The 23,027-nt window shown below is 55.4% G+C and overlaps 1 protein-coding gene across 5 annotated transcripts; it reads right to left on the bottom strand.

Annotated features, from left to right (window-relative positions):
* Window positions 1–4,777: 4,777 nt before the first annotated feature.
* On the bottom strand, window positions 4,778–22,175 carry LIF (LIF interleukin 6 family cytokine). Of its 5 annotated transcripts, none has more exons than XM_066260168.1 (4): window positions 21,511–22,175; window positions 10,794–10,914; window positions 8,952–9,130; window positions 4,778–8,256 (listed from the first exon to the last, which is right to left on the bottom strand). In XM_066260168.1, exons 2-4 carry the CDS (start codon window positions 10,810–10,812, stop codon window positions 7,843–7,845), a joined length of 612 nt encoding a protein of 203 aa, XP_066116265.1. In that variant the 5' UTR covers window positions 10,813–10,914; window positions 21,511–22,175; the 3' UTR covers window positions 4,778–7,842. The 5 variants fall into 5 exon arrangements, with proteins under 5 accessions (XP_066116265.1, XP_066116266.1, XP_066116267.1 ...); XM_066260169.1 differs by lacking the exon at window positions 21,511–22,175 and adding an exon at window positions 13,333–13,498; XM_066260170.1 differs by lacking the exon at window positions 21,511–22,175 and adding an exon at window positions 11,230–11,346.
* Between the last annotated feature and the right edge of the window lie 852 nt (window positions 22,176–23,027).

The raw sequence follows: 23,027 nt of genomic DNA, 5'->3' as shown, positions 1-23,027 counted from the left end.
GTAAAGAGGTGAAAAAATGTGACATTTAACAGACCACCAAGCCCCATGGTGGCCAAGATAAAGGGGTGTGGGGGAGGTGAGCCAAAAAGGTAAAGTTGGGCAGAACTAGCTATATGATTTGCAGAATGAAGATACATGGTTACTTGGAGGGGGATGGATGATTATGGATGATTAAATTAGATGCTGTAAGACATTATCAAAAACTGGGTGGCTTCAAACAATAGCCATTTATTCTCTCACAGATGGAGGCCAGAAGTCCCAAAACCAAGGGGTGAGGCTGACCTCCCTCCAATGGCTCTAGGGGAGGATCCCTCCCCGGCTCTTCCAGCTTCCGGTGGCCCCAGGCCTTCCTTGGCTTGTGGCTACATAACTCCAATTTCTGCCTCTGCCTTCATGTGGCCTTCTTTCCTCTTCTCTGTGTGTCTCTTCTAAGGACAATTGTCCTTGGATTTAGGACTCACTTGAATAATCCGGGATGATCTCACCTCAAGATCCTTAACTTAATTACATCTGCAAAGATTCTTTTTCCAAATAAGGACACATTCACAGGTTCCATGGACCAGGGCATGGATATATCTTTTCAGGAGCCACTTTCAACCCACTGTAGCAGGCGATGCAGAGCAGGCAAAGGAAGATGCCAAGAGTTCTGCCTGTGGGCTGCCCGTGTTGGGGTTTCGCCTGTGACACACTCTTCTTCAAAGAACCATCCTTCTGGGGACTGGGAGGCTTCCAGCTGGCCTACTGGGGCTGGGGGCGGGGCCTTGGTGAGCAGGGCCAGGAGGAAGCCTGCTGACAGGTAGAGCCCTTCCCGGCTTTGATTCATTGACCGTCTGGGCAAGAGCTGGACCGAGCCTCTTGGAATTACAAAAATGCCTCACACATATTTTCCTCCGGCCCGTGGTTTTGTTCTCAGTCTGCAGAGAAGGCCTGTCTGCTCGGTTAACCTCGCTCAGCCCCCATCCCCTGTCCCGTCTGTGCACCGCCCACCTCTTCCCCCAGGGACACCCTCTCTTCATTGCAGGGTCATTGAGGCTGGAGTGGGCAGGGCTTGACCACGTCCTCATAATTGAAATATTTGGTCCCTGAAGTGAGGCCAAAGCAGGGTGGTGCTTCCCCCAAGTCAAAGGGAGGGATTCAAGCTGGGCTCCACTCAGGCAGGAGGGAGCACGGGAAGTGTCCTGTATACTGAAGCCGGTGACCAAATAAAAAGGCTTTCCATGGGGGCCCCAGAGAATCCGAGTGGCCTTTGAGTGAGGCAGGGACAGAGACTCAAGGCCCACTGACCCCGACCTCCCTGCTTCTGTCCTGGTGCCATCCTTCCCACCCCTCTCCTTTATGCTTCACCTGGCACCACTCCAACCTCACAGAACCTTCCAGGAGGGAGGAGGTTATCCGATGTCCATGTCGTAGGTATAATATGCATCAAGGGAAACCTTTTTTAAAATCCTGGAAATGGGGAGCTTCTGAGGCATATTCAGCCCCTGCTGCACCGTTGGGATGCAGAGATCCACTCTTGAGTCAAGGCCAAAGCCCAATTAATGCCTGTGTTGTCCTGGGTTCTTCTAGAAACCCCTTCATTGGGTTGCATTAGATGCTGGGCTTGAGCTCCTGCAAAGACCACAGATGCAGGAACAGCAGGTGGAGCCCATCACATCATCTACTAACCCTAAGGGTTGAAAGGGAGAAGTCCTCCTCAGAACTCGGTCCCAGGACAGGCTCTGTTTTCCCTGAGGCCCGAGAAAGCCTCCACCTTCTGACTATGAGAATTGCTTGGCTGTAGGTCACATTTCCCTTTTTCCTTTAGCTGCTAGGAAACTCAAAGCTAACTTTGAAGCTCAGCCATGGTCACTCTGTGGCCCTTCATGACTTAAAATATTGATTTTCTTTTTTTCTGTGGTCTCAGTTTTCTCACTCTGTTGATGTTTTCTCTGATGCTGATTCACGGGTGTTTTTCCGGTGTGCCTTCTGTTGTCAGCTGCTTTACATGCTGTTTGGAACAAAGAGGACCATAATTAAGGACAGTGGTTCCATTATGACGTTAATTTTATTGCTGTAAATGTGGTTGCTTAGCGTGAATTCCCCTTCAGCATAGTCTGAATGTAGGGCAGGGGTGACCTAAGAAGTTCTCTTTTCTTCTGCCTCTAAGCCTTGAGCACCTCGATGTAAAAAGCCTGGCTCATAGAAGCCCTTACCAGTCTTGACCAGGTGAGTGACAGATGATGAACGTAAAGATAAGCAAATATTTTACAAGTTAAGTGATGTCAAGGTAGTCCCTTAGCCACCTGGCACCTCGGTCTGTACAATGGAGACAGTCATCAATGGCCCGTTGTCAGTATGGTTGGGAGGACCTGATGACAGGTGAGAATCGCTTTGTGAACTATCAGGTACGGAACCATTACTGAGCCTGTGGGCTTGTGCATCCAGGGGGTTAGCTCTTGGCCATGATCCTCTTGGGGTGGGTGTGCCCCTGTCCTCATGACCACACGAAAACCAGGATAAAATACTCAGCTGAGTATCTGGGCTGCCCCTGAGCCCACCACCTCCCCGAGGTGACAAAGCCTCTCTGTGTAGGTCTTGTCCAGAACTAGAGCCTTGGGTACGTCAGGGGAGCCATCAACTGACAGTGAGTCCACCCTGCTCACCCCCTTCCCCGTCAGTCTGACCCCTGGCCTTGGACTCAGAACTGTCAGACCCTCCCTTCTGCATTCACTGGGGGAGAGGACCCCTTTGCCCCGAGGAAAGGGCATCAGCATCTCAGAGTCATTCTTTCTCCATCACCACCTGTGGATGGTCTAGCCAGTCCCAATTCGATTCACGCAGCATTTCTGTCTCATGGGCTCCTTCGGCAGCCTCGTGAAGTAGTTAGGACGGCGCTCATCACTGATTCCTCCTGCAGTTTCACAGATATGGGAGCTGAGCTCACCCAGGAGGGTCACAGGACTGCACTGTAGTAGAACCAGAGGAGGACCCAAGTCTCAAGGGGCGGGGAGGGGACTTCCCAGAAGAGCAGGGGGCCTCCCTTCCTCCCACCAAGAGATTGTTTTCACATCTTATTGGGAGGATGACCCAATAACCAAGTAACAGTTCTTTGTTCTCGCTGGCCAGGGCAGGGTAGAGAAGAGAGCACCTGCCTTCTTCTTGGGGCCTGAGAACTCCCCAGAGGAGGCAGGGAAGACCCTGAAGGCCCAGGTGGCCCAGCCAGCCCCCAGGACAGCAGTTGGGATCTGACGTCCCTGCACGTCCCTCATTTTTGTGCTTTGGCATTTGTTTTGCTTTCCTCTAGTTTCTTAGTGAAAGTTTCTTTTGAAAAGCTTCAATATCGTCTCCCATGAGTGAAGGGGAAGGCGGAGGACTCTGGTGGGGTGTGGCCTGGCGTGGGATTTAGCCTGCAGGGAGGAGCTGAGATGCCTGGGGTTGTAGGAGGGAGAGTCTGAAACAGCTGAGCGCCTGGCTCCCAGAGGCCATCGGCCTCTCCCGCCCAAGCAGCTGCCTGTGCTACCCTTGGCGATTTGCACTTGGCATCTTAATAAACTCAGGAGGAATGAGAGATGGAGAGAGTGCAGGGTGGCCTTTCTCAGACATTACCATGTACGCAAATCGCCTGGAATCTTGTTAAAAGGCAAATTCTGACTCAGCAGATCTGGGGCGGGGGCAAGATTCTGCATTTCTGATCAGCTTCCTGGTGAAGCCAAGGTTGCCTGATGTGGATCAAGCCCCTTCGTTGCAGAGAAAGCAGAGAGAGCCCTTGGCCCAAGCTCCCTGCTGATACCTCGAGCAGTGAGTGGTCTCTCCACCTTGGCTTTGGCACCTTCATGTGCCTCTGCCCGGCTGTGCTCATTCATTGTCCCCACCAGCCTGTGAGCTTCCAGAAGGCAGGGACTCTATCCTAGTCACTTTTGAAACCCAACACAGGACCTGACACTTATAAATATTCACGAACAAGCAAGTAGGTGACTATCAGAAAAACTGCACGGGTCCACGAATGAATCTCCGCCGGGGAGCCCAGACCCAAACCCTGGAACATAGCACAGAGAAGATCTTTGGGGATGTCCCGGAGCCCCTGTGTCTGTGGTCATCTGGTGTCAGTCTCTTGTTCCTCAAGGAAGGGTCCAGGGAGGCTGGGAAGAAGGTTGTGATGGTCCCCAGGTGTGAGACAGGAGGAAGGATGACAATGGCCACCACGGAGAACTGCTCAGGCCCAGAAGAGCCCAACAAAAAGAGCCCTGGTTCTGGCCCCCAGCATCCTGCATGGTCCCAGACAGGAACCTTGAACTTCTTGCTCCAGAGTCATTCATGCCCGCCCCCTTTATAGTCCCGTGAACGGGCAACAGTCCATTCCTCGAGGATAGAGGTCTCAGTAGCTGGAATCCTCTAGGACCCTGAAGTTCCATGTAGAGGAAAGATCGTGAGATTTGGAGCTAGAGAGGTGGCCCTAAACACCTTGCCAGTGTGACCCTGGGAAAATGGCTACATCTCTCTCAGCCTCAGTTTCCTCCTCTGCTCAATGGGGATGATAACTCCCAGGGACTCATGGGACTACAGTGGGAGATAGGGACTGAAGGAGCTACGACATCAACTAATACTCCTCCCCACTTTTGGGTAGCCCACCCCTGCCCTTGCCCACACTAGCACCCTCAGCGGGTGGAGGCGCCCCCTCTTCCACCCCCTGCCCTTTGGCAAACAGAGCCCCACGTGACAGAGTGCCCAGGACAGAACCCCTCCAGCCCCTCCAGCCCCGCCTCCCCCATCAGTACACTCTGAGAGCTTCCTTGCCAAGAGCAGATTCTTTATTAATTTCTTTTTTCTTTAAAAAAAAAAAAAGAGGATTCCTTCAGTATAAAAAAATAAATATTTTAAATATGACATTGAATAAATAAAAATAATTCTGTCAGTATGAAACATTCCCACAGGGTACATTCATCAAAGAGGAATTTGTCCCCAAGGCCAAGTCCTTTCCAGTAGAAAGGAAGAAGGGAAATACAGAAGGACACAGGGAGCACAGAGCTAGCAGTGCGGGTGGGAGAGACGCCAGGTACTGGGATTGGGCGGGGGGGTTCGAAGGTAAAAACATCTGTACCATCTGAGGGGCAGTTAACTTTCCACGGGATTCTAGGCTCCAACCCCACACACTGGAAAGCCATTCGGGCAGAGCTAGACAGATGTCCCCAATAAGGAGGAGAGACAAATAAACTAATGGTGCTTTTTGTTTAAAATGTGTTTAAATAAATAAGGTCCCCAATACTCTTCTCTGAGTAAATTGCAAAATGACTGTCCTACCCCCTTCTCTGCGGACGGCCTCTTCCTCTTCCTCCTGGGCCCGGCTGGCTGATGACCCAGGCTACAAGTAAGGGTCCACACCAGCATATGAAAATTGAGGGAAAAGATAGCCTCCTGCCCTGCAAAGGCAGAGCACGGGGAACCAGGGGCTGTGTTGGGCCAAGGAGAGGAGATTTTCTAGGTCCCTGAGCCTCAGAGGCTGCCCAGGTGGGCTGGGCATGGGGAGTCTGTATCCATGGACCATGAGATGATGGGAGACCCAGCTGGCTCCAAGCCTTCTGAGCCACGTTCACCAAAGAAGCAAAGAGGCGGGACAGGCAGCAGGCTGAGAGCCTGACCCACATTCAGACAGCATCGGAAAACATGCGACTGCCAGGGTCTCCTCCGCCACCCCCCTTACATCTTAGTCTTGCCAGTGGGTCAGACAACTCCTAACTCTACCCACTACCCCCACCCCAGGCCTCAGGGCCAGCCTGCTGCCTGCTCACCTGCCATCCGGTGGGTGTGGATAAAGTACTTAGAGAAGACAGAGAGAGGTGCAAAGTGAGTGCAAAGTACCATAATTGCATTGGCTGAACTGCTCGGACAGCAGCCCACTCAGGGTTTGAGAAAAGGCCAAGCCAGAACGCTGCTGCCCCAGCTCTGAGCTCTCCTCCCCTGCTCCCAGACTGGAGGGCGTTTCTCCACTAGCCTGGCCCCAGCACAAAGGAAAAGATCAGGTTCCCTGCCTGGGAGCCCAGACATGGGTGGGGGTGTGGGGGGAGGTGGGGCAGGAGGGACCACAGCTTCCTGGTCCACATCCCAGGGCCTCCCTGTCCTCTCCGGAGCAGGGGGCTCCTCCCTGCACTGCCCCAGCTTCCTGAGGTCCAGCCAGGCCCTCTTGTCCTCTGTGGGTGTTCGGGCCACCAGAGAAGGCGCTTCCCTGCTGTGTGCGAGCATGCTGGGTGCTGGGTCAGGACTGTTCCAAGGCTCCTCACCGCTGTCTAGAGGCAGACAGCGTGGGGACAAGGAAACAGCAGCAGGATGGGCCACCAGGGCTGCCCTGCCCACTGTCCCTCTCAGCACAATTCCAGAAGGAACCTTGGAATTACTGAGTGACGCCCTGGAGCCAAGCAACAGGGCATCCCTGGGAAAAGCCCACTCCAGTCACTTCACAAAGCCCTCCCCCCCCAGCATCCCTTGCAGCCAGGATCCTGTACCCCCAAAGCAAGTCACAGTTGGGGTGGGGGGTGGAGCTAGGTTCCCTGCCCTCCCACCAGGCTGACCAGTTGTCTCAGATCCTGACCCTTCTCTGAGCTTCACCCAAAAGGCTTATCTTACTTGTAACATCTTTGACTTCTAGACCAAACCCTGGTAAGGCCTGGTCCTGGCCCCTAAAGAAGGAACCATCATATTATTTCTGTTGGGTAGCGAACAGGGAAAGGGAAATTAACTTTGCCATTTAAAGCACCAATAAGTTAATATAAATAGGGCATCATAATAAATAGATAATTGTGCTGGGTTGGACACACAGCACTCTTGGATCTCAGGCTTCCCTGAGACCCTGACCTTAAGTTCTGCTGTCCCCTTACTCTGGGGACCAGAGATGTCCTCTGTCCCACTCAAGTACCTTTGTGTGACCTCACGAGACCTCCATAGGCCTTGGATGTGAGTTGCACCTCTGAACTACCCCATCTGTCCCCTCTCTTACAGGCCCTCACCCAGAGGAAAGATCCTGGGTCCCTTCAGAACTTCCTCACTGACTTTGCCACCTGCTCACCTCCACATACCCACCTCCAGCCACCAGGCGCTGGCCATCCCGGGCTGCAGGAAGGACCGCAGGGAAGAGGAAGGAGAGCTTGTCAAGGCTGTAAGGGCCCCACTTCCTTCCAGCATCTTCCTTCCCAGGCCCAAAAGTGGCTTCTCTGCCTCCCTAGGACCCTGAATGCCAGTAACCTCCTTCTGGAACCTTCCGCCTAACAGTTGCTAGGCCTGAGTCCTCCAATCATGCTCAAGAGCAGGCAGCATCTCAAATCAGAGCTCCCTTCTCTAACTTCCACTCACCACACTTTCAGAGGCCGAGGAGTCCTTTGGGATCCCAGCCCCTCTGGCCTGCCTCAACCAAACTTTCCAAGTCTACCTCAGGGGCAGCAAAAGCACTGATGGTGGTCATTCTGTGGGGGCCAGGCAATTCCCCCAACCCCTGCTGTCTTGCCCTGTGGTCAGGATCGCCGTTGATAGCTTGTTCGGTTTGGACACGAAGGCCCTGGCTGAGGGGACAGGTAGGGGCAGAAGTCCAGCCCACACTCCCCTCAGCAGCCTCACACCCCGGTGCCTGGTTGCAGTCTCCCAGAGGAAGGGGCACCTTCTTCCAGCTGGCACTGTATATAGGCCCTGCCTATATGGGAGTTTTGATCTGCTCGGTTTCATCACAGTCCTCCTTGGAGGGGAGTGGACTGGCCAGGAACCCTTCAGGGTCTGCCAGCAGCCTGCACTTGGGTTTGGTGATGCTTTGGGTTCTGGCCACAGTTTGAGAGCCACCTGAGTCTAAGATCTTGGGTCATTGCATGCTTCAAGAATTCCTGTCTAGGAAAAGGCCTGGGCCAGCACAGCGATGACCTGCTTATACTTCCCCAGGAGCTGACAGCCCAGCTTCTTCTTCTGGAAGACATCCTTGTTTGAGGTGTCGGGTCCATAGGCCACCTCCACGTGGGCCACATGGTACCTGCTGTACAGGCGGCAGAGCACGTTGCTGAGGAGGCCCCGCATGATGTCTGAGGTGGCGTTCAGCTTGCTGTGCAGGCTGGCGGCATTAGGATTGAGGGTCTTCTGATCTCGTGTGATGTTGCCCAGGGAGGCACCAAGGTAGGCAATGATGCGGTACAGCTCCACCAGCCGGGCCTTCTCCGTGCCGTTGGCATGGAAGGGCGGGAAGTCTGTCACGTTGGGGCCACAAAGCTTGTCCAAGTTGTTGGGGAATGGCTCCCCCTGGGCTGTGTACTGAGGGGCAGAAGGGTAGAAGAGAGGTGACAAGGGAGTCAGGGACAGGTGTTCTACCCTGTCACCAACCCTCTGGGCAAGCTCTCAGACCTGTTTTCCACCTATGGCATAGGGACCCAACTACTTGTCCAATAGGCATCTCAGGATTATTATGAGAGCCAGAAGTAATCATGGGTATGAATCCACTTGGTAAAGAAGCAAAGCCTATACCACAAAAGTTATGTCGTCATCATCATGATCTTCCTCACCAGGGCCACTTAAGGACAGAAAGGAAAATGCCATGTCTCACAGAGAGGAGGTGCATCACACACTTGCCCTTTCACCCACTGCACTCACTGTCTTCCTGGGGGCTCTGCACCCCCAAACACCCACAGCCACTGTCTCTCCCAGCAGTACCTCCCCGTTCACTGCACTACCTCTCTCCCTTGTCTCTCATTGGCCTCTGACTCCACGTGGGGGAGAACTCCCATCTCCCTCTGCTCTGGCACCCTGGGAAAGTGACTTCCAGTCTCCAAGCCTGGGCTGGGGGTGGGGCAGAAGCTGTGGGAGTCTGGTGTGGTTGAACCAAGACCCGCCCATTCTTTCCTTCCAGCTATACAAATGGGTCCCTTCCCTCACCGGCCCTGCCAGCCCAGGTCAATGCAGCAAACACCTTTCCACCCTCCCATCCCCCTCGTTACCTGGGGGTGACTTACATAGAGAATGAAGAGAGCATTGGCGCTGCTGTTGAGCTGGGCCAGTTGGTTCTTGATCTGGCTCATGAGGTTGCTATGACATGGGTGGCGTGTGACAAAGGTAGCGTTGGCAGGAGTGATGGGAAGGGGGCTCCCTGCCCCGTGTTTCCAGTGCAGAACCAGCAGCAGGGGCATGACTCCTGGGAACAAGCAAGAAGTCATGAGCCGGGGTGTGGGGGGTGGGTAAGGGGGCTCATGGCAGAGGGTGTTCCTCAGCCCCCAGCTCTATCTTCCTCTGGCCTGGCCATGTCTAGCGTTCACCACGTCACTGCCTCTGTTTCTCTCTGCCTCCCTCTCTCCAGACCTCTAACTTTCTAGCTCTGCATCTCTCCACCTTCTTATCTCTCCCAGCTTTTCCCTGAGAAAAGAAGCAAAGAGGCAGGGCACGAGCTGTCCTCACCAGTTGCAAGCTGGGTCCAGAATGACGCCAACTATCCAGCCCTTTTCCTCAGGAAGGCAAAAGCCCCTGAGTCTCCTGGCCCTCTCGCTGGAAGGCACAGGGCCCAGACCCAGGGGGTCTGAAAAAAAAAAGAAAGGCTCTTATCTTCCCATCTTCCAGGATGGTCCAGATTCCTAAGCATTGTTTCATAGGTTCTCGGCTGACCCATTTATCCCTCCCAAACCTGTCACATGATCCTGGCTCCCTTGGCCATTTGTCCCCTAATTCTGCCCCCTCTCTCCTTCCCCTTCTCCAGTGTGGCCACTCCCCTACTAGGACCCTCAACTGCATCCAGTTCTGTGGCTCTGCTCCCTCCTCCATCCTCAAACCATCATTCAAAACTTTCTGTCCCCCACCTTTGCACAGCTCCTCATCTCCATGCCCTCCCCTTCTTGTCTACTATTCCTGGTCCCCTGCCCTGGGTTAGGACAAGGAGAATCCAGGGGTCCCAGAGGCTCCCAGAGCCTTGGGGAGGAAGAGGAAATGGTGCAACCAGAAAAGGGAAAAGGTCGCAGGTAGACAGGTGGGCGGGGAAGGAAAGAAAGTGAAAGGTGACAAGAGAACTGGGAGCTGTTGGGGCCCGTCCTGGATTGCCCCTCCCCCAGTGGCTGTTTCCCCCCTTCCACTTAGGTCCCTTAGAGGGGCCTTTCCAAGTGGCTCAGCAGCAAGGGCTGGGGTCAACAGACCAATGAGACTGGGGAGAGGGAAGGTACGGGAGCTTCCTGCTGGGGTCCCCCCTGCTGGGACAGCGACAGCCTCAACTTCACTTTTCCAGGTCTCCTATTCCTCCCAGCATCTCCAGGCAATGCTGAGTCCCCCGGGATGGCTAGGGAACCCCGGAGCCCCAGCTCACCTAGCACAGAGCGCAGCTTTTCAGGTACTAGCAGATGGAAGCGGCACCTGCTCCCGTCCCAGCCAGAGTTTGCAAGCTGCTCGGCGGCCGGCGCCCCTCCCAGGGAACAGTCCGGGACGCAGTTGGAAAAGAGAAAGCGGAAAGACAGAAAGAAAGAAAAGAGGGAGGGTGAATCCAGGAGACAGCAAAGCGGGAAGGGCAGCACGGGAGAGTGGCAGGATTGAGGAGGAGCAGGAGCAGGAGGTGGAGGAAGGCTGCGGAGCCCTCTCCCTTGTCCGCCAACCTGCTGGCCCCGAGGCGGGCGAGCTAGTCGTGCGGTGCTGGGACCATGTGCCTGCACTCTCCCCGGACCGTCACCCAGCGCCTCCAGCGGCTGGGCCGGCTGCTCGGGCGCCCCAAGTGTCCGTGTGTCAGCGGCGGGTGGGTGTCCCGTTCGCGATCGCCAAGAGCCCCAAGTTGCCGCTGCGCTCGCAGCAGGGCGCGGAGGCCAGCGCGGGGCGGGTGGATTTACCTGCTGCCAAGACCTTCATTATGGGCTGGACTCCAGAGGGCCTTGGAGGAGACCTTAGATGCCGGCAGTTTTCAGAGGTTCATGCTCAAATGGGGAATTTGCCTGATTTATATACTGGAGCCTGTGTTGTAAGACAGAGAGAAACGGCTATATTTAGCAGGGATCCCCGTCCAGGAAGTTGTTTGAGGTGCATCATAGGAAATTATGAATGGAAGAAAGTGAGAGTGAAGGGGGGGGAGTGAGGGGGGAGGGTGGGGAGAGCAGACTTTTTCCCTCTTCTAAGAATTTGATTGATAAAATTATAATGAACTCTTCCACAAAACACCCTGTGGTTTTCTCAGTGGCTTGCCCTGAAGATGAGGAAGGGGAGGAGGGTCCCCAGGCCGAGTCATCAGGGTCCCCGGGGTAGTGGGCGCCCCAGACAGCCCTGACTCACCTGGGTTTGGGGAGGTGGCTTGAAACTAAGCAAGCAGATGGAGGCCGGCACCTGTGGCCCCCTGGTTTGGGGTTTTGGGGACAGTGGTCAGGAGGCAGGCTGGGGCTTGACTGAGAAGAAGGCTCCAGGAAGAGGGGCTGGCACCCAGCCTGGACTTTAGACAGTAATAAAGCGGAACTAAATGTGGGCACTGGAAGCCACCTCATAGGTAGTCTCCTTCAACCTGCCCACTGCCACTGGGCAAAGTGGAGCTCCAAAGGGAACATTTGCCAGTGTCCCACAGGGCCAGGCCTCCTGACCACCATCAGTGAGCCTGCGTTGCTGACTACAGGTACTGGTGAGGTTGGGGAGGGGCTGAGAAGATGGAGGTGGGAAATGGCTGTGTCTGGGTCATTTGGGGGCAGCCTGGGGAGGAACTTCTGGGAAGGTGTTGCGTTTCTGGAGTTTACCTAAACTCTTTGTAACCCCGCTGTCCCCTTCAGATGTCCCCTTCAAATGTAACCCAGCATTTCTATTCTGGAAGCACACCTGAGGCAGAGACCTGGAGGGACTTAGCAAATCAGACTCAGGTCTCCTCCTCGGGATGCAGAGGGATGGCTAAGAAGAACAGAAATAGTTTGCCTCTCCCAGACCTGTCTTCGAAGCCCCTTAGATCCTCAGAGAATGATGGTGGTCCCCCCAAAGGTGCTTCTAGAATCTCTAAGGTAGGGTCACAAATGCTATCATGGTCATGTAGATTCCTAAATGAGTGAAGAAAGGCAGGAAAGAATGGTGGGGACTAAAGCAAAATGAGCATAGGGACTCCTCTCCTATAAAGAGCAATTTTAAAAAATGAGGTGGGGACTTGGGGTGGTGACTACACAATACAATATACAAATAATGTATTATTATACCTGAAACCTATACAATTCTATTTACTAATATCACCCCAATAGAATCAACATAAATAAATAAATATTGAAGTGGGGAGCATTGTCCAGAGAACAGATATCTGGGGCCACATTGTCCCATAAGTTGCTAGGGGCACCCCTTATCCCAGGAAATGTCTCATTTCCCTGGGGAAATGAGACCCCACCACAGCCCTCCCACCAGACTCTGACCAGAAAACAAAGCAGGAGAGTTGGTTTTCCAAGGCCAGGGACCCCACAGCCTTTCCCTGGCCCCAGTGCTCTCTTCCTGGCCCTCTCCTAATCTCCATGCATGCCCCCACGCCTGCTTCCTGCCACATCTCAGAATTGCCCAGCCAGCCCGCTTCCCTCACCGTGCCAGGACGGGCCCTAGAGCCTGCCGCTGTTCCTGCCCCACCTCATACACACACCCTGCCCCATCCAAACTGGCTTCCCCCATGCTCTGGGGACCTGGAATGTGGGGCAATAAAACTGCCAGTCCCACCTGGCTCTTCCCAGCGGGGTGAAGGCTGGTAGAGCCAGGGCAGCCCTCCTTCCTGTTCCCTGCCCTCCATACTTTGGGTCTCCCTTGGGAGGGGGATCATGGGAGGCCCCACCTTGCACATGCCGCTCCCATGCACCTGCTCTGTGGTCAGCACAGCGCCAGGATGCCCACCAACCCCAGCCTGGCTCAGCCAACCCCATGGCCCAGAACATCCCAGCTCACCTCCCTCTTCTCACAACCCCCCCCCCCCAGCCTCTCTTGCACAACAGCCTGAACACTTGGAGCACATAAACTGTGGATAAGCCTCCAGCCTCATACACCTCTCAGACCCCTGTCTCCTGACTCAGCCTGGCTCTTTTGACATGGATCCTAAATTCATCTGACTAGCACCCCACTGAGCCCCACCTAGGGATCCCTTTGTTTCCCTGCTTGAGTCTCCTACTAGATGTCCTGGTTCTCCTGGGGCCATCTGCCACCCTGTCCTACCACTATCCTGGCCAGTCTCTCCCCTGCATCCTTCCATGTGGACTTCTAGGGCCTTGCACGGCCCTCTGCCCCTCCACCCCACATCAGCCCTATAATCACCCATAATCACTGTAGAACCCCAGCCCCACCCCATAGGAAACAGGAAGTGGGGGCAGAGTCTAGGACACACTAAAACCCTGTCCTGACTGGCCCCCCTCCCTGCCTCAGTTTCCCCTCTCACGGTACCTGTTTTGGTCCGTGCTCCCCTCGTGCTGTGGGCCCCTCGGCACCCCAGGCCCAGCCTCCCTCTCCTGTCCATGTCCAGGCATCACCAGCACTGGGCCTCTGGGGGCGAGGCTGGAGAGGGTCTTGGAGACGCCAGGCCGTGAACCGCCTGCAACGTGGCGTCGGTCCCCAGGAATCGGCAGCCCAGGCTGCGCTCCAGGCCAGCTTTGGTCTCCTGGAGTTTGTTTTCTCCCCTCCCTCCCTACACTGCTGTGTGTGTGTGTTTTCCCCAGCTTCCTCACGGAAGGCATCCTCCCTTCTTGGCTGCCTTCTCCCAGGGTCGTGACCCCAGGCCCCACCCTGGAGTGGCAGCCCCAGCCAGGCCCCTTCCAGCTGTGACCTCATCCCCAGCCTGTCCTGCTCCTGCACACTGGGCCTGCTGGGGATTTGACTGGCCTCAGGGTGAGGGGGACAGTCAGGGCTCACATGGGGCCCCCTCAGCCTGCGCAGGGGGTTGCTGAGCTAGAGCCTTGGGTGGCCGTCACCAGGTGGCTGTGCCGTCCACTTGCTCATCTCTCTTCTCCAGAAAGTGAGCCCACACACCGGCCTGGGGTCTTTCCAGGGCCCTTCAAGGCTCTTTCTCCTATACACTTCGGTGCACGCCGCCACCACAGTCCCTCCTTTTCTGCTGATTCTCACCCATGAGCCTCTCCTAGAATGTCAGAGATGGTTTATTTTTCAGGTAGGGAAACTGAGGCTCAGAGAGGTGAAGCACTTGTCCAGGGCCGCAGAGTGAGTTAACAGTAGAGAGGAGTCTAGAACCCAGGCCCCCGGCTTGCAGGCCACAGCAGTGCCAGCACCTCACGTCAGAAGGAGAACCAGGGGCACTAAAGGCCGCCTCCCACCGCCCAGACAGGCTGAGTCAGCCAAGGGCTGCCCACTGTCCTTTCAAGTGGGGATAGGTCTTATTCCCCACTCTTTGAGGACATGGATGGGGTCTGATACTCATTTGTTCTCTTGACAGCATCTGACTCAGGTTATACCAAAGTAGATGCTAAGTATTTTTTAAAAGCATTTTATAATTTCCAAAAGCCATCTGTGCCAAATCAGTCATGGAGAGGTGTGGAGGCTGGTGGTTTGAAGCGTGGACTTTGGCCTCAGTCACAGCTGGCTTGGAAGTTTGGCTCTGCCAGTTATGAACTGGGTGACTTTGGGGAAGTGGTTGCCTCCTGGTCTCAGTGTCTTCTTCTGTAAAATGGGAATTATGGTACCTACCTACACCATGGGTCTGCTGTGAGGGCTCAGGGCTCAGTGCCGTTCTGTGCACCTAGCAAGGCCTCTCTACACACCAGCATTGGTCCTTACCACCTTCCTTTGAAATAGGGGTTGTTATCCCCAGGAAACTTCGGTGCACTGCAAGGCTGAGAGGGAAAAGCGGGCAGGAAAAGGCCTGTCCACCCTCTTTTGAGATGCTGTATATTGGAGGCAAGACAGCATCATAGCCTCCAGTTTCAGGGGTGCCTCAGAAAAATCAATGGGTTGTGTGTGGGGCTGGCATGGCAGTGGGCTCACTCTCCCCCCATGTCCCATCCTGGCCCCTGACCAGCCCCACCCCCCCAGGCCTGAGCTGAGGACAGTAGCTGACCCGACCTCACCGCCCCCAGGAGCTGAATCACCCCCAGGCCCCATCTGAGAAGGAAGGAGACATAGCTCAGCTCAGAGGGGCTTGAATCACCAGCCGCCCCCTGTGGAGCCCTAAAGGGTGTGGGGGCGGGGGCCAGCCCCCTGCCTGTCTGTCTGTCTCTTTCCTGACCCCCAGGGCACTCAAGGGAGATGGCAGTGTGGCAGTGGCCATTGGCAGAAAGGTGGCAGGGAGGTACCCTGACAGTCAGGCATCCTGTGTGGGCAGCCAGCAGCAGTTAGTCACCAGGTAAGCAGCTCTCTGGGCACCGGGGAATTCCCCAGGACCAGTGACCCAGAAACTGAGCACTCCGGGCAAGCCCCACTGCCCAGGCTGTCCCCATCCTTTCTTCACCGTCCCCTTCCTGTGCCTGCCTCAGGTCTCGGTTCTCTGAAAACCCAACCATCAGCTGCTCTCAGCCCTCAGCTCAAACCCAGCCCCTGCCTTGAAGTTCTCACCTGGGAAATGAGCATAGGGGAGTCAGATGGCCCAGGGGGAGGAAGTTGGGGCCAGAGCCCTGGGGCTAGACCAATGCTGGTAAGGGGCAGCCAGAGAACAGGAGAGAAGCTCGGGAATTCCTGGCACAGCCCTGGAAGATGGGCATCTTGGCCCAAAAGGCAAAAGCACCTCATTATTTAGCACTCGAGAAATGAAGGTGGAACTACGCCTGTGGCCCCCTCACCCCCACCTCACAGCACCATGGAAACATCCACACCCTCTCGTGGACTTTCCTGTGGCCCCTGACTCAGCTTTGCAAGTCAACTTTGAGGTAGGCTGGTGCTGGTGCCCGTGGGTAAGGATGTGGCTTAGAGCCAGGTAAACCTGGATTCAAATCCCTGCCCACACCACTGACCAGTGGTATGACCTGGAGCAACTGACTCCTTCTCTCTGGGCCTTGATTTCCCCTCTGAAAGCGGGGACTGCTGTAGTGTGGCCTCATGAGGCTGTCGTGAGGATGTTAAATAGGAAGGGCAGATAAAGGGCCTAACACATGATAGCCATTCTAACCGGGGCTTCGGGTGACCACAGGAAGGGCTTGGGTCCAGGGGTCAGTGCAACACCTGTGGTCTGAGAGTTCAGCCAGGGAGGGCTCCTGGGTGCTCTCAGTACACAGAGCATGGTATAGTCCTGGGGGATCAGGCAGCCTCTCAGAGTCTTAGCAAAGGGATTAACAATATTTCCCACCTTGGGGCCCTGGAGAGCCCAGCCCATCTTTGGGGTTCTACAGGCCCAGGCCCTGTCTCACCCTCACCTCATCAAATATCCAGCAGGGACCAGTTATACCCCCTGGGGCCAAGGAAGTTCCAGAAGCTGCCCTGGCCTGCCAACTGCCCCCAGCACTACCCTGACATTTATTTCCTGAGTGGTTCTGCATTAGGAATCAACCCCCTAGAGGTGAATCAAAGTGACTGCATTTTTTTTCCAGTTCTAATAGAAACTTCACAGAAAGCAGCAGCACATAGAGCTCCAATCACTGACCAGAGGTTTGGCTCCAAGGGCCATTCATTTGTTGCATGCTGTGCCTTTAACATTTCCATCTGTAGAATGGGTTGCTCTTCTCCCTGTTCATTCATCAGCACATAATGGATATGGCATTTTTGCCTCTGCCACCAGCACTTTGATCTCCTCCAGGCTTTCCCTGGATCTCAAACTAGTTGGAAACTGTTGCAGGCCAACGTAGAGAGCGATATTTTCACATTGTGAGTCTCTGCCTCTTATCGGATCATTGATTCCATTTAGAGGGTTGCCACCAGCACTTTTGAAGAGGAAATTGAATCGCAAAATCACCCGGCATCACCTGGAGTGAGGGCAAGCTCTGTTCCACAAAGTTTTCCTTTCCGTTGTCTGTCTGTGTCAGCGTGTGCATCATCCTCTGGTTACCAGGTGCAATGTGTTTCTAACTGTGGGTCGCGGTCAGAACGTTTGTGCGCCCCTGGTATCGATGATGAAAGCCAGGCCCTGAGGGACTGAGGAGTGACTTGCCTAAGGTCACCCAGCTGTTGTCAGCATCGGGCTCCTGACTGGCACCTCAGCTGCCATCCCTTGCAGCTCAGGAATGGGCAGGAGGTTCTGCGGGCAGGGTGGGGCAGGCAGGTGCTCACGGTGCAAGTGGGGGCGGGGACCTGGCATCAGCTTGTGCAGGGACAAAGGCCCTCCCAAGGCCCAGCCTCTCATTGTCCACCCCCTTTTGTAGCCTCAGACTCCCTGGGCTCCCTCCTTTCCCTGCTCCACCAGGTGAGGCCTCACATGGGAGCCCCTCAGTCTCAGTGAGGGCAGTGGGAGCCCGAGGCCCAGAGGTCCAGCCTGTGTCTGGGAGCCCCCACTGAGCTCCCTCCCCATGGGCCTGCTTGTCTCTCTGGGCCTGAAAGGGCATCTACATGTATGTGCATGTGTGGTAAGGGCCATTTTTGCTTGTGTGTCTGTGTTCAGTTGTGTTCGGCCCAGTGTGTGTGCTTATGTGTGCCTGTGCTGTTATGTTTACCTGTGTTGGCTGGGAGAAAGCTGGAGCGTGCATACCTCTGCCTGATTTGCAAGCCCTCCACGTGATTGTGTGACCGTTGTGACTCCTGTACCAGAGTGTCTGACACCATATCTGTGCAAGTCTGTGCGTGGTAAGAGTCTCTGGGCACAAATGTGGAAGTATGACCCTGTGCATGTGTGCGCATGTGTGCGCGCGCGTGCCCCTGTGTGTGTCTCCAATGATCCCTGCTCCTTACCCTCCAGCCCCCTCCCCTGGGAGGGGCATCCTTCAGGCAACCTGGGAATCGTGTGGCAGCCTCACGTCACAGGGGCCACCAGCAGCTGGTTTCCTCCCCACCCCGCCCCAGCCCCCCCCCTCGCCCTGGCCACCCTGATTCTTGGCCCAGGGACAAAGCTGATGTCAGAGCTGAGCTGACAGCTTCCTTCTCCCACTGGATTTTCCAAAAGAGAGAGACCACAGCTCGGTTCCTATTAAATAATCTCGGGGCAGTGGATGGGGGAGGATGTTTCACTCAATGATTTCCTGAACTCAGAGGCAATAAACAGAACAGGAAGCAGCCCCACAGACCCACTCAGCCTGAAACCGGCCGGCACCAAGGTGGGGCCCAGCCTCCCACCCCCACCTCCCGCCTCGAGTCAAGCTCACTGGGGCCACCCCGACTCTACCCCAGAGATGATGTCAGGGAGGCAGCCAACCCTCTCCCCAAACTGTCCCTCAGTGTTGCAGGGACTGAGGAAATGTTTTGACGATGGTGGGTGGGAGATGATAAGATGCAAAGAGTAGATTGGTGCCATCCCAATGGGTGAGGAGGGTAGAAGGGGTGAGGTTGTGGTTGGACCATCCTCTTCCCTGGGAAGAGAAGAAAGGATAAGCTCCCTGAAGTCAGGAGACTGGAAGGGGAGGGGAGAGATGGGACCAGGTAGGAGAGCAGCTTGTGGAGAGCTGGGAAGAGACAGCCAGGCCTCCCCCTGCATCCTTCAGGCAACCTGGGTATGAAGCCTCTGTCCCTCAACCCCACACCCTTGTGCCACTTCAACCTGCTTCCCAGCCTTTCTGGGGCATGTGGCTGGCATTCTGCCAACCCCCAAGTCCTTCATGAACCTCTCTCACACCCACAACCCCCAAAGCAAATCATTACAAAGGACTTGATAGAGCCCCCTGTTGTCTCCAGTCCTAACTCTCATCCCCAAGGGAGGCATTTTAATCCATGCTTTATAGACATGGAAACTGAGGCTCAGAGAGTAGAATGATTTGTTCTAGGTCTCACAGGGTGTAACGAAGTCAGCTCTCCATCCACGCCTCTGCAGCCTCCCAAAATCGGGAGCCAGGCAGTCAAGTGTGGTGTGGGCAGCCTGGTGGGGCTCACTGGCAGCAGAGGGAACGGGGGTCCCAAGGGTGACTCGCCCCTGGGGAGCCCCTCCTTCGGCCTGGGCCGGCCACTCAGCTGCTTATCAGCCATAGGACTCCATGACACAATCCTGCTCTGATCTGCTGCCCAGCCAGCCTCCTCCACCCTGCCCCACCCTGGACCCCGTTTCCGCTTCCTCCCTTTCTGGGTGGAACCAGGGCTGCCCCTGGGATCACCGTGGGCTGTCTGGAGAGCCAGCATTCCATGCAAGCCCCTCAGTGGCTGTGTCTCCCCCAAGTCTACTCTGGGCAGCAGGCTGGCAGCAGCAGACTCTCATGGAAGGAGGACAGTGGCCTGTGGTTCCCCACCCTAAGGGTCTCCTCCAAGAACCGACCTACCCACTGAAGTGATGTCAGCTGGGGGGAACTTAGAGACCATCTGGCCTCTGCTGGCCTCAGGGTCCCCAGTTGTAAAGGGGAAAAGCTGGAAAGATGAGGCTGGGGGAGGGGAAAGGGTGCTAGATAAGCTCTGCCATCAGCTGGGCCTCTGGTCCCGTCCTAGCTGCCATTTATAAGCTGTGGACCTCAGACAGGTGACCTCATTGCTGCTCATTTCCCACCTCTACAAAATGGGACACAATCTTATCAACCTGTGAAGTTAGCAATGCCCTCTGGAAAGCCCTGGCAGGCACTAAGTTAGTGATATTATTACCTGCGCTATTACAGCTTCACAAGTGGGGCCCAGATAGGGAAAGTCACGTTTCAAAGGTAACACAGCATATTAGTAGCACATCCCAAAACAGCATGTAAGCCAATGGTCCCCAACCTTTTTTGGGCCACGGACCGGTTTAATGTCAGAAAATATTTTCATGGACCGGCCTTTAGGGTGGGACAGATAAATGTATCACATGACCGAGACAAGCATCAAGAGTGAGTCTTAGACAGATGTAACAGAGGGAATCTGGTCATTTTTAAAAAATAAAACATCGTTCAGGCTTAAATATAAATAAAACAGAAATAATGAAAGTTATTTATTCTTTCTCTGCGGACCGGTACCAAATGGCCCAAGGACCGGTACCAGTCCGCGGCCCCGGGGGTTGGGAACAACTGATGTAAGCTGCTTGACTCTTGTGTACTCCTAGACAGGAAGTCAAGAACCCTGGGCTTCAGCCTGATCGACTATGAGAATTCCGGAAAGGAGCTTCTTGGAGTCTCAGTTTCCCCGTCTGTAAAACGGGCTTAGAGAAGGCCATTAGTCTTGAAGGAGCTAGAAAAGGCTCTTCAAGGAGTGGACTGTGCTGTGGGTTGTCCAGAATAGAGAAAGCCTTGCAGGCACCCTGGAAAACTGGGTCCTACAAGAGTGAGGACCAGGTCAAGGGCTGACTGCCCTGCGCGCTCCAGTGCCCAGAAACTTAGCTCCAAGCTGCGGACTGCAGCGCCCCCCACTGCCCATCGGGCAGCAGGAGCCATGGCCTCAACACCAACCGCTCCAGGCCGGTTTATTTTGGCCACTGCCTCCTCCAGAGCCCTGCGGGTCAGGATTTGGAGATTGAGGAAGTAGGCAGGGATGCCTAAGGCTTGGAATGGAAGGTGGACAAGGGCCATTGGCCAAGACGGGGTTAAGGGGCACAACTGAGGGATCTGGAAGAGTCTCCGCAATGCCTAGCACCTCCTGGGGAAAAGGTGGGGATGGGGGGAAGCCATAAAGACCAGCCACTAGGGGGCGCCAGGACCACGAGCACTGGGCTCGGATTGGGGGCAATTGCCTGGGTTCTGGCTGGAGTTCTGGGTGGAGGAAAAGGGGTAGAAGAGACGCCCCTGCCCCCTCCCACCAACCTCAGGCCCCAGGACCACCTAGTTTCCACCAGAACTGGCCCTGGGGACAGTGTCTCCGCCCTCCCAGAAGCCTCTCCCCAGTCCTCGGGGACTGTTGATAAGATTGGGGTCCAGTCCCTTCTAGGGTTATTGGTGCCCCATCTCAGGTTCCAAGCTCTGTGCAGACTATGTTTTTCCTTCTACCTCGCCATGACTCCTGAGCTGGTGCTTCCACAATTGGGCTCATCTTTCAGAGTAAGTGAAGCACAGAGTGGCTGAGTCCTTGGCTAGCCCAAGGTCAAAAATGAAGGGGCCGTGACCTTGACTGATCACACACCCCAGAACCTCCCCTGAGGAACTTCACTTTGGTAAAAGCCATCATAACCCTTCTCCCCAAAGCACAGGCAGAAGGTGCCACCCCATGACCCACCGTAGCCTCTCCTGGAGGGACAGGGACCCTTTGCCTGCCCCATTTTCATCTGCGGAGAAGGGAACTTAAAGGTCCCTTGGGAATTCAGGAATCAATACCCCTAGAGGTGTGACTTCTGCAGGATCACGCAATGCCAGGATTCTGCCCTCCCCATCCTGTTCTCCCTCCTCTGCCCTTTAACCCCAAGATGATCTTTAACCCCTCACATGTCCACCTGACACTTTCACATCTAGTCTGTCTTCTTCACCTCAACATCCTCAGAGAGATGTGCAGGGCACGTCCTACCATACCCATTACACAGATGGGGGGGCTGACACCCGGAGAATTGTGTGGGCCACCAGGTACTTCCTAGACACAGGAGGAAGGAGGTAATGCTTGTCCTGCTGAGGATAAATTTGGTGGCTGGCATCTACCCCCTGGCCCTTCCCCATCAGGGAAGCCTACCGTGGTCTGCGCCAGCACAGGACACTCCAGCGTCTTGCAGGGTGAGTGAGTGCCAGATCTTCAGTGGGACACTGTGGTCTTAGTCTTCGTCTTCGGGGCCAGGGCCCCCTCTGCTTCCCTCTCCTGCTGAAACTTCTCTGGAGACAGCTCGTTACCCCGCCCCCCACTTGACTTCCCGTCAAGGGCCGGGTGGCTCTGAGGCTCCCCCCACTTCTACCCCACCCCCCAGATGAAAGGCCGGGGGGCCACAGGGCCAGAGAATCCCAGGTTCCTGGCCAGGCTGCACCTGACACAGGTGAGGCAGGGTCTTCAGAGTGGCTGAGAGAACTGGGGCCAGTGGTGGGGAGGGGGGCGTCCCTGTGCCTCAAGCCCCTGCCTGGTGCTGCGTGGCAAGGCTGCTGGGACCTGAGTCACAGCTGACTGGGCCGCGCCCAGCCCTTCTGGGTGACCCAGGCCGGCATAAGGCGATGACTGGGCAGCCCTCCGCATGACCGGCCAGGGTCGGCCTTAGGTATTTTGACTCAGACCTGCCACAGGCCGTGTGCACCAGGGCCATGCTCCCTTGTCCCTGTCCCCAGAAGAGTCACAGGGCTGCAGCCACCCCCCTGGACACAGGGCCTTTCCAAGACACACTCCCTGCCCTGGCACCCACCTCAGAACCCTGGAGCCACCTGACCCGTCTGGTCTGCCCTCCTCCAGTGCCCCACCTGCCCAACCCCCTCCTGCGGAGACCTTCGCCCCTCCCTGAGCCCAGCCCTCGGGGACGCCCCAGGAAGCAGGGAGTGGGGCTGGCCTTGTTGAGGGCCTCCCCACTTTGACTATGGACTGTGACCCTTCCCTCAGCGTGGAAAAGGGGTTCTGTCAACACTTCGGGTTCTGAGCCTAGTGTGGGGGTGGGTGGGAGGGGTGCAGGGGTACAGGAACAAGAGCTGTGAAGAAAACCAAAGAAAAGGGAAAATGAGAGAAAATAAAGAAAGAGACTGTTGCTTGTGCACCTGCTCAATGACAGCTTGTGAGTGCCGATCTAGCCGTGTGTGTGTGTGTGTGTGTGTGTGTGTGTGTGTGTGTGTGTGTGTGTGTCGTGTTGTCTCCCAGCAAGTCTGTCACAGCCTGGAGGTGGTCCACGTTAACCCACTGTGCAGAGGGGAAAGTTGAGGCCCAGCCTGGGAAGTTACACAGCTTGAGGGCAGAGGACTGAGATTTAAACTTATTTTGCTTAACTTTCAAGCACTTCTTTATCCCATGAGAAAAGGGGGGGAGGGTCACATTAGAACTGCTGGACTACGAAGTAGATAAAGGTATAGAAGCCAAAGACCTGGCGCTGCCATTTGTAGGTGGTGAGTGTGTTTTATAGATAGACAGTAAGTGCCAGGACCCCATCCTTGCCTTCCCCTGCCTTTCCCCTGCCTCTGGGCCCTCTGGCCTGGGGAACTTTCCCTCCGCAGGCTGCCAGTGGCATTGACTGAGGGGCTGTGACTGTCACCCTGAATACTTGAAAAAGAAAACGTGGCTTAGAG

This window comes from Saccopteryx bilineata, chromosome 2, assembly GCF_036850765.1.
Source record: "Saccopteryx bilineata isolate mSacBil1 chromosome 2, mSacBil1_pri_phased_curated, whole genome shotgun sequence".
In the NCBI taxonomy this organism is placed as follows: Eukaryota; Metazoa; Chordata; class Mammalia; order Chiroptera; family Emballonuridae; genus Saccopteryx; species Saccopteryx bilineata.
Note: the sequence above shows the minus strand (reverse complement) of the source record. Positions and strands in the feature narration are given on the sequence as shown.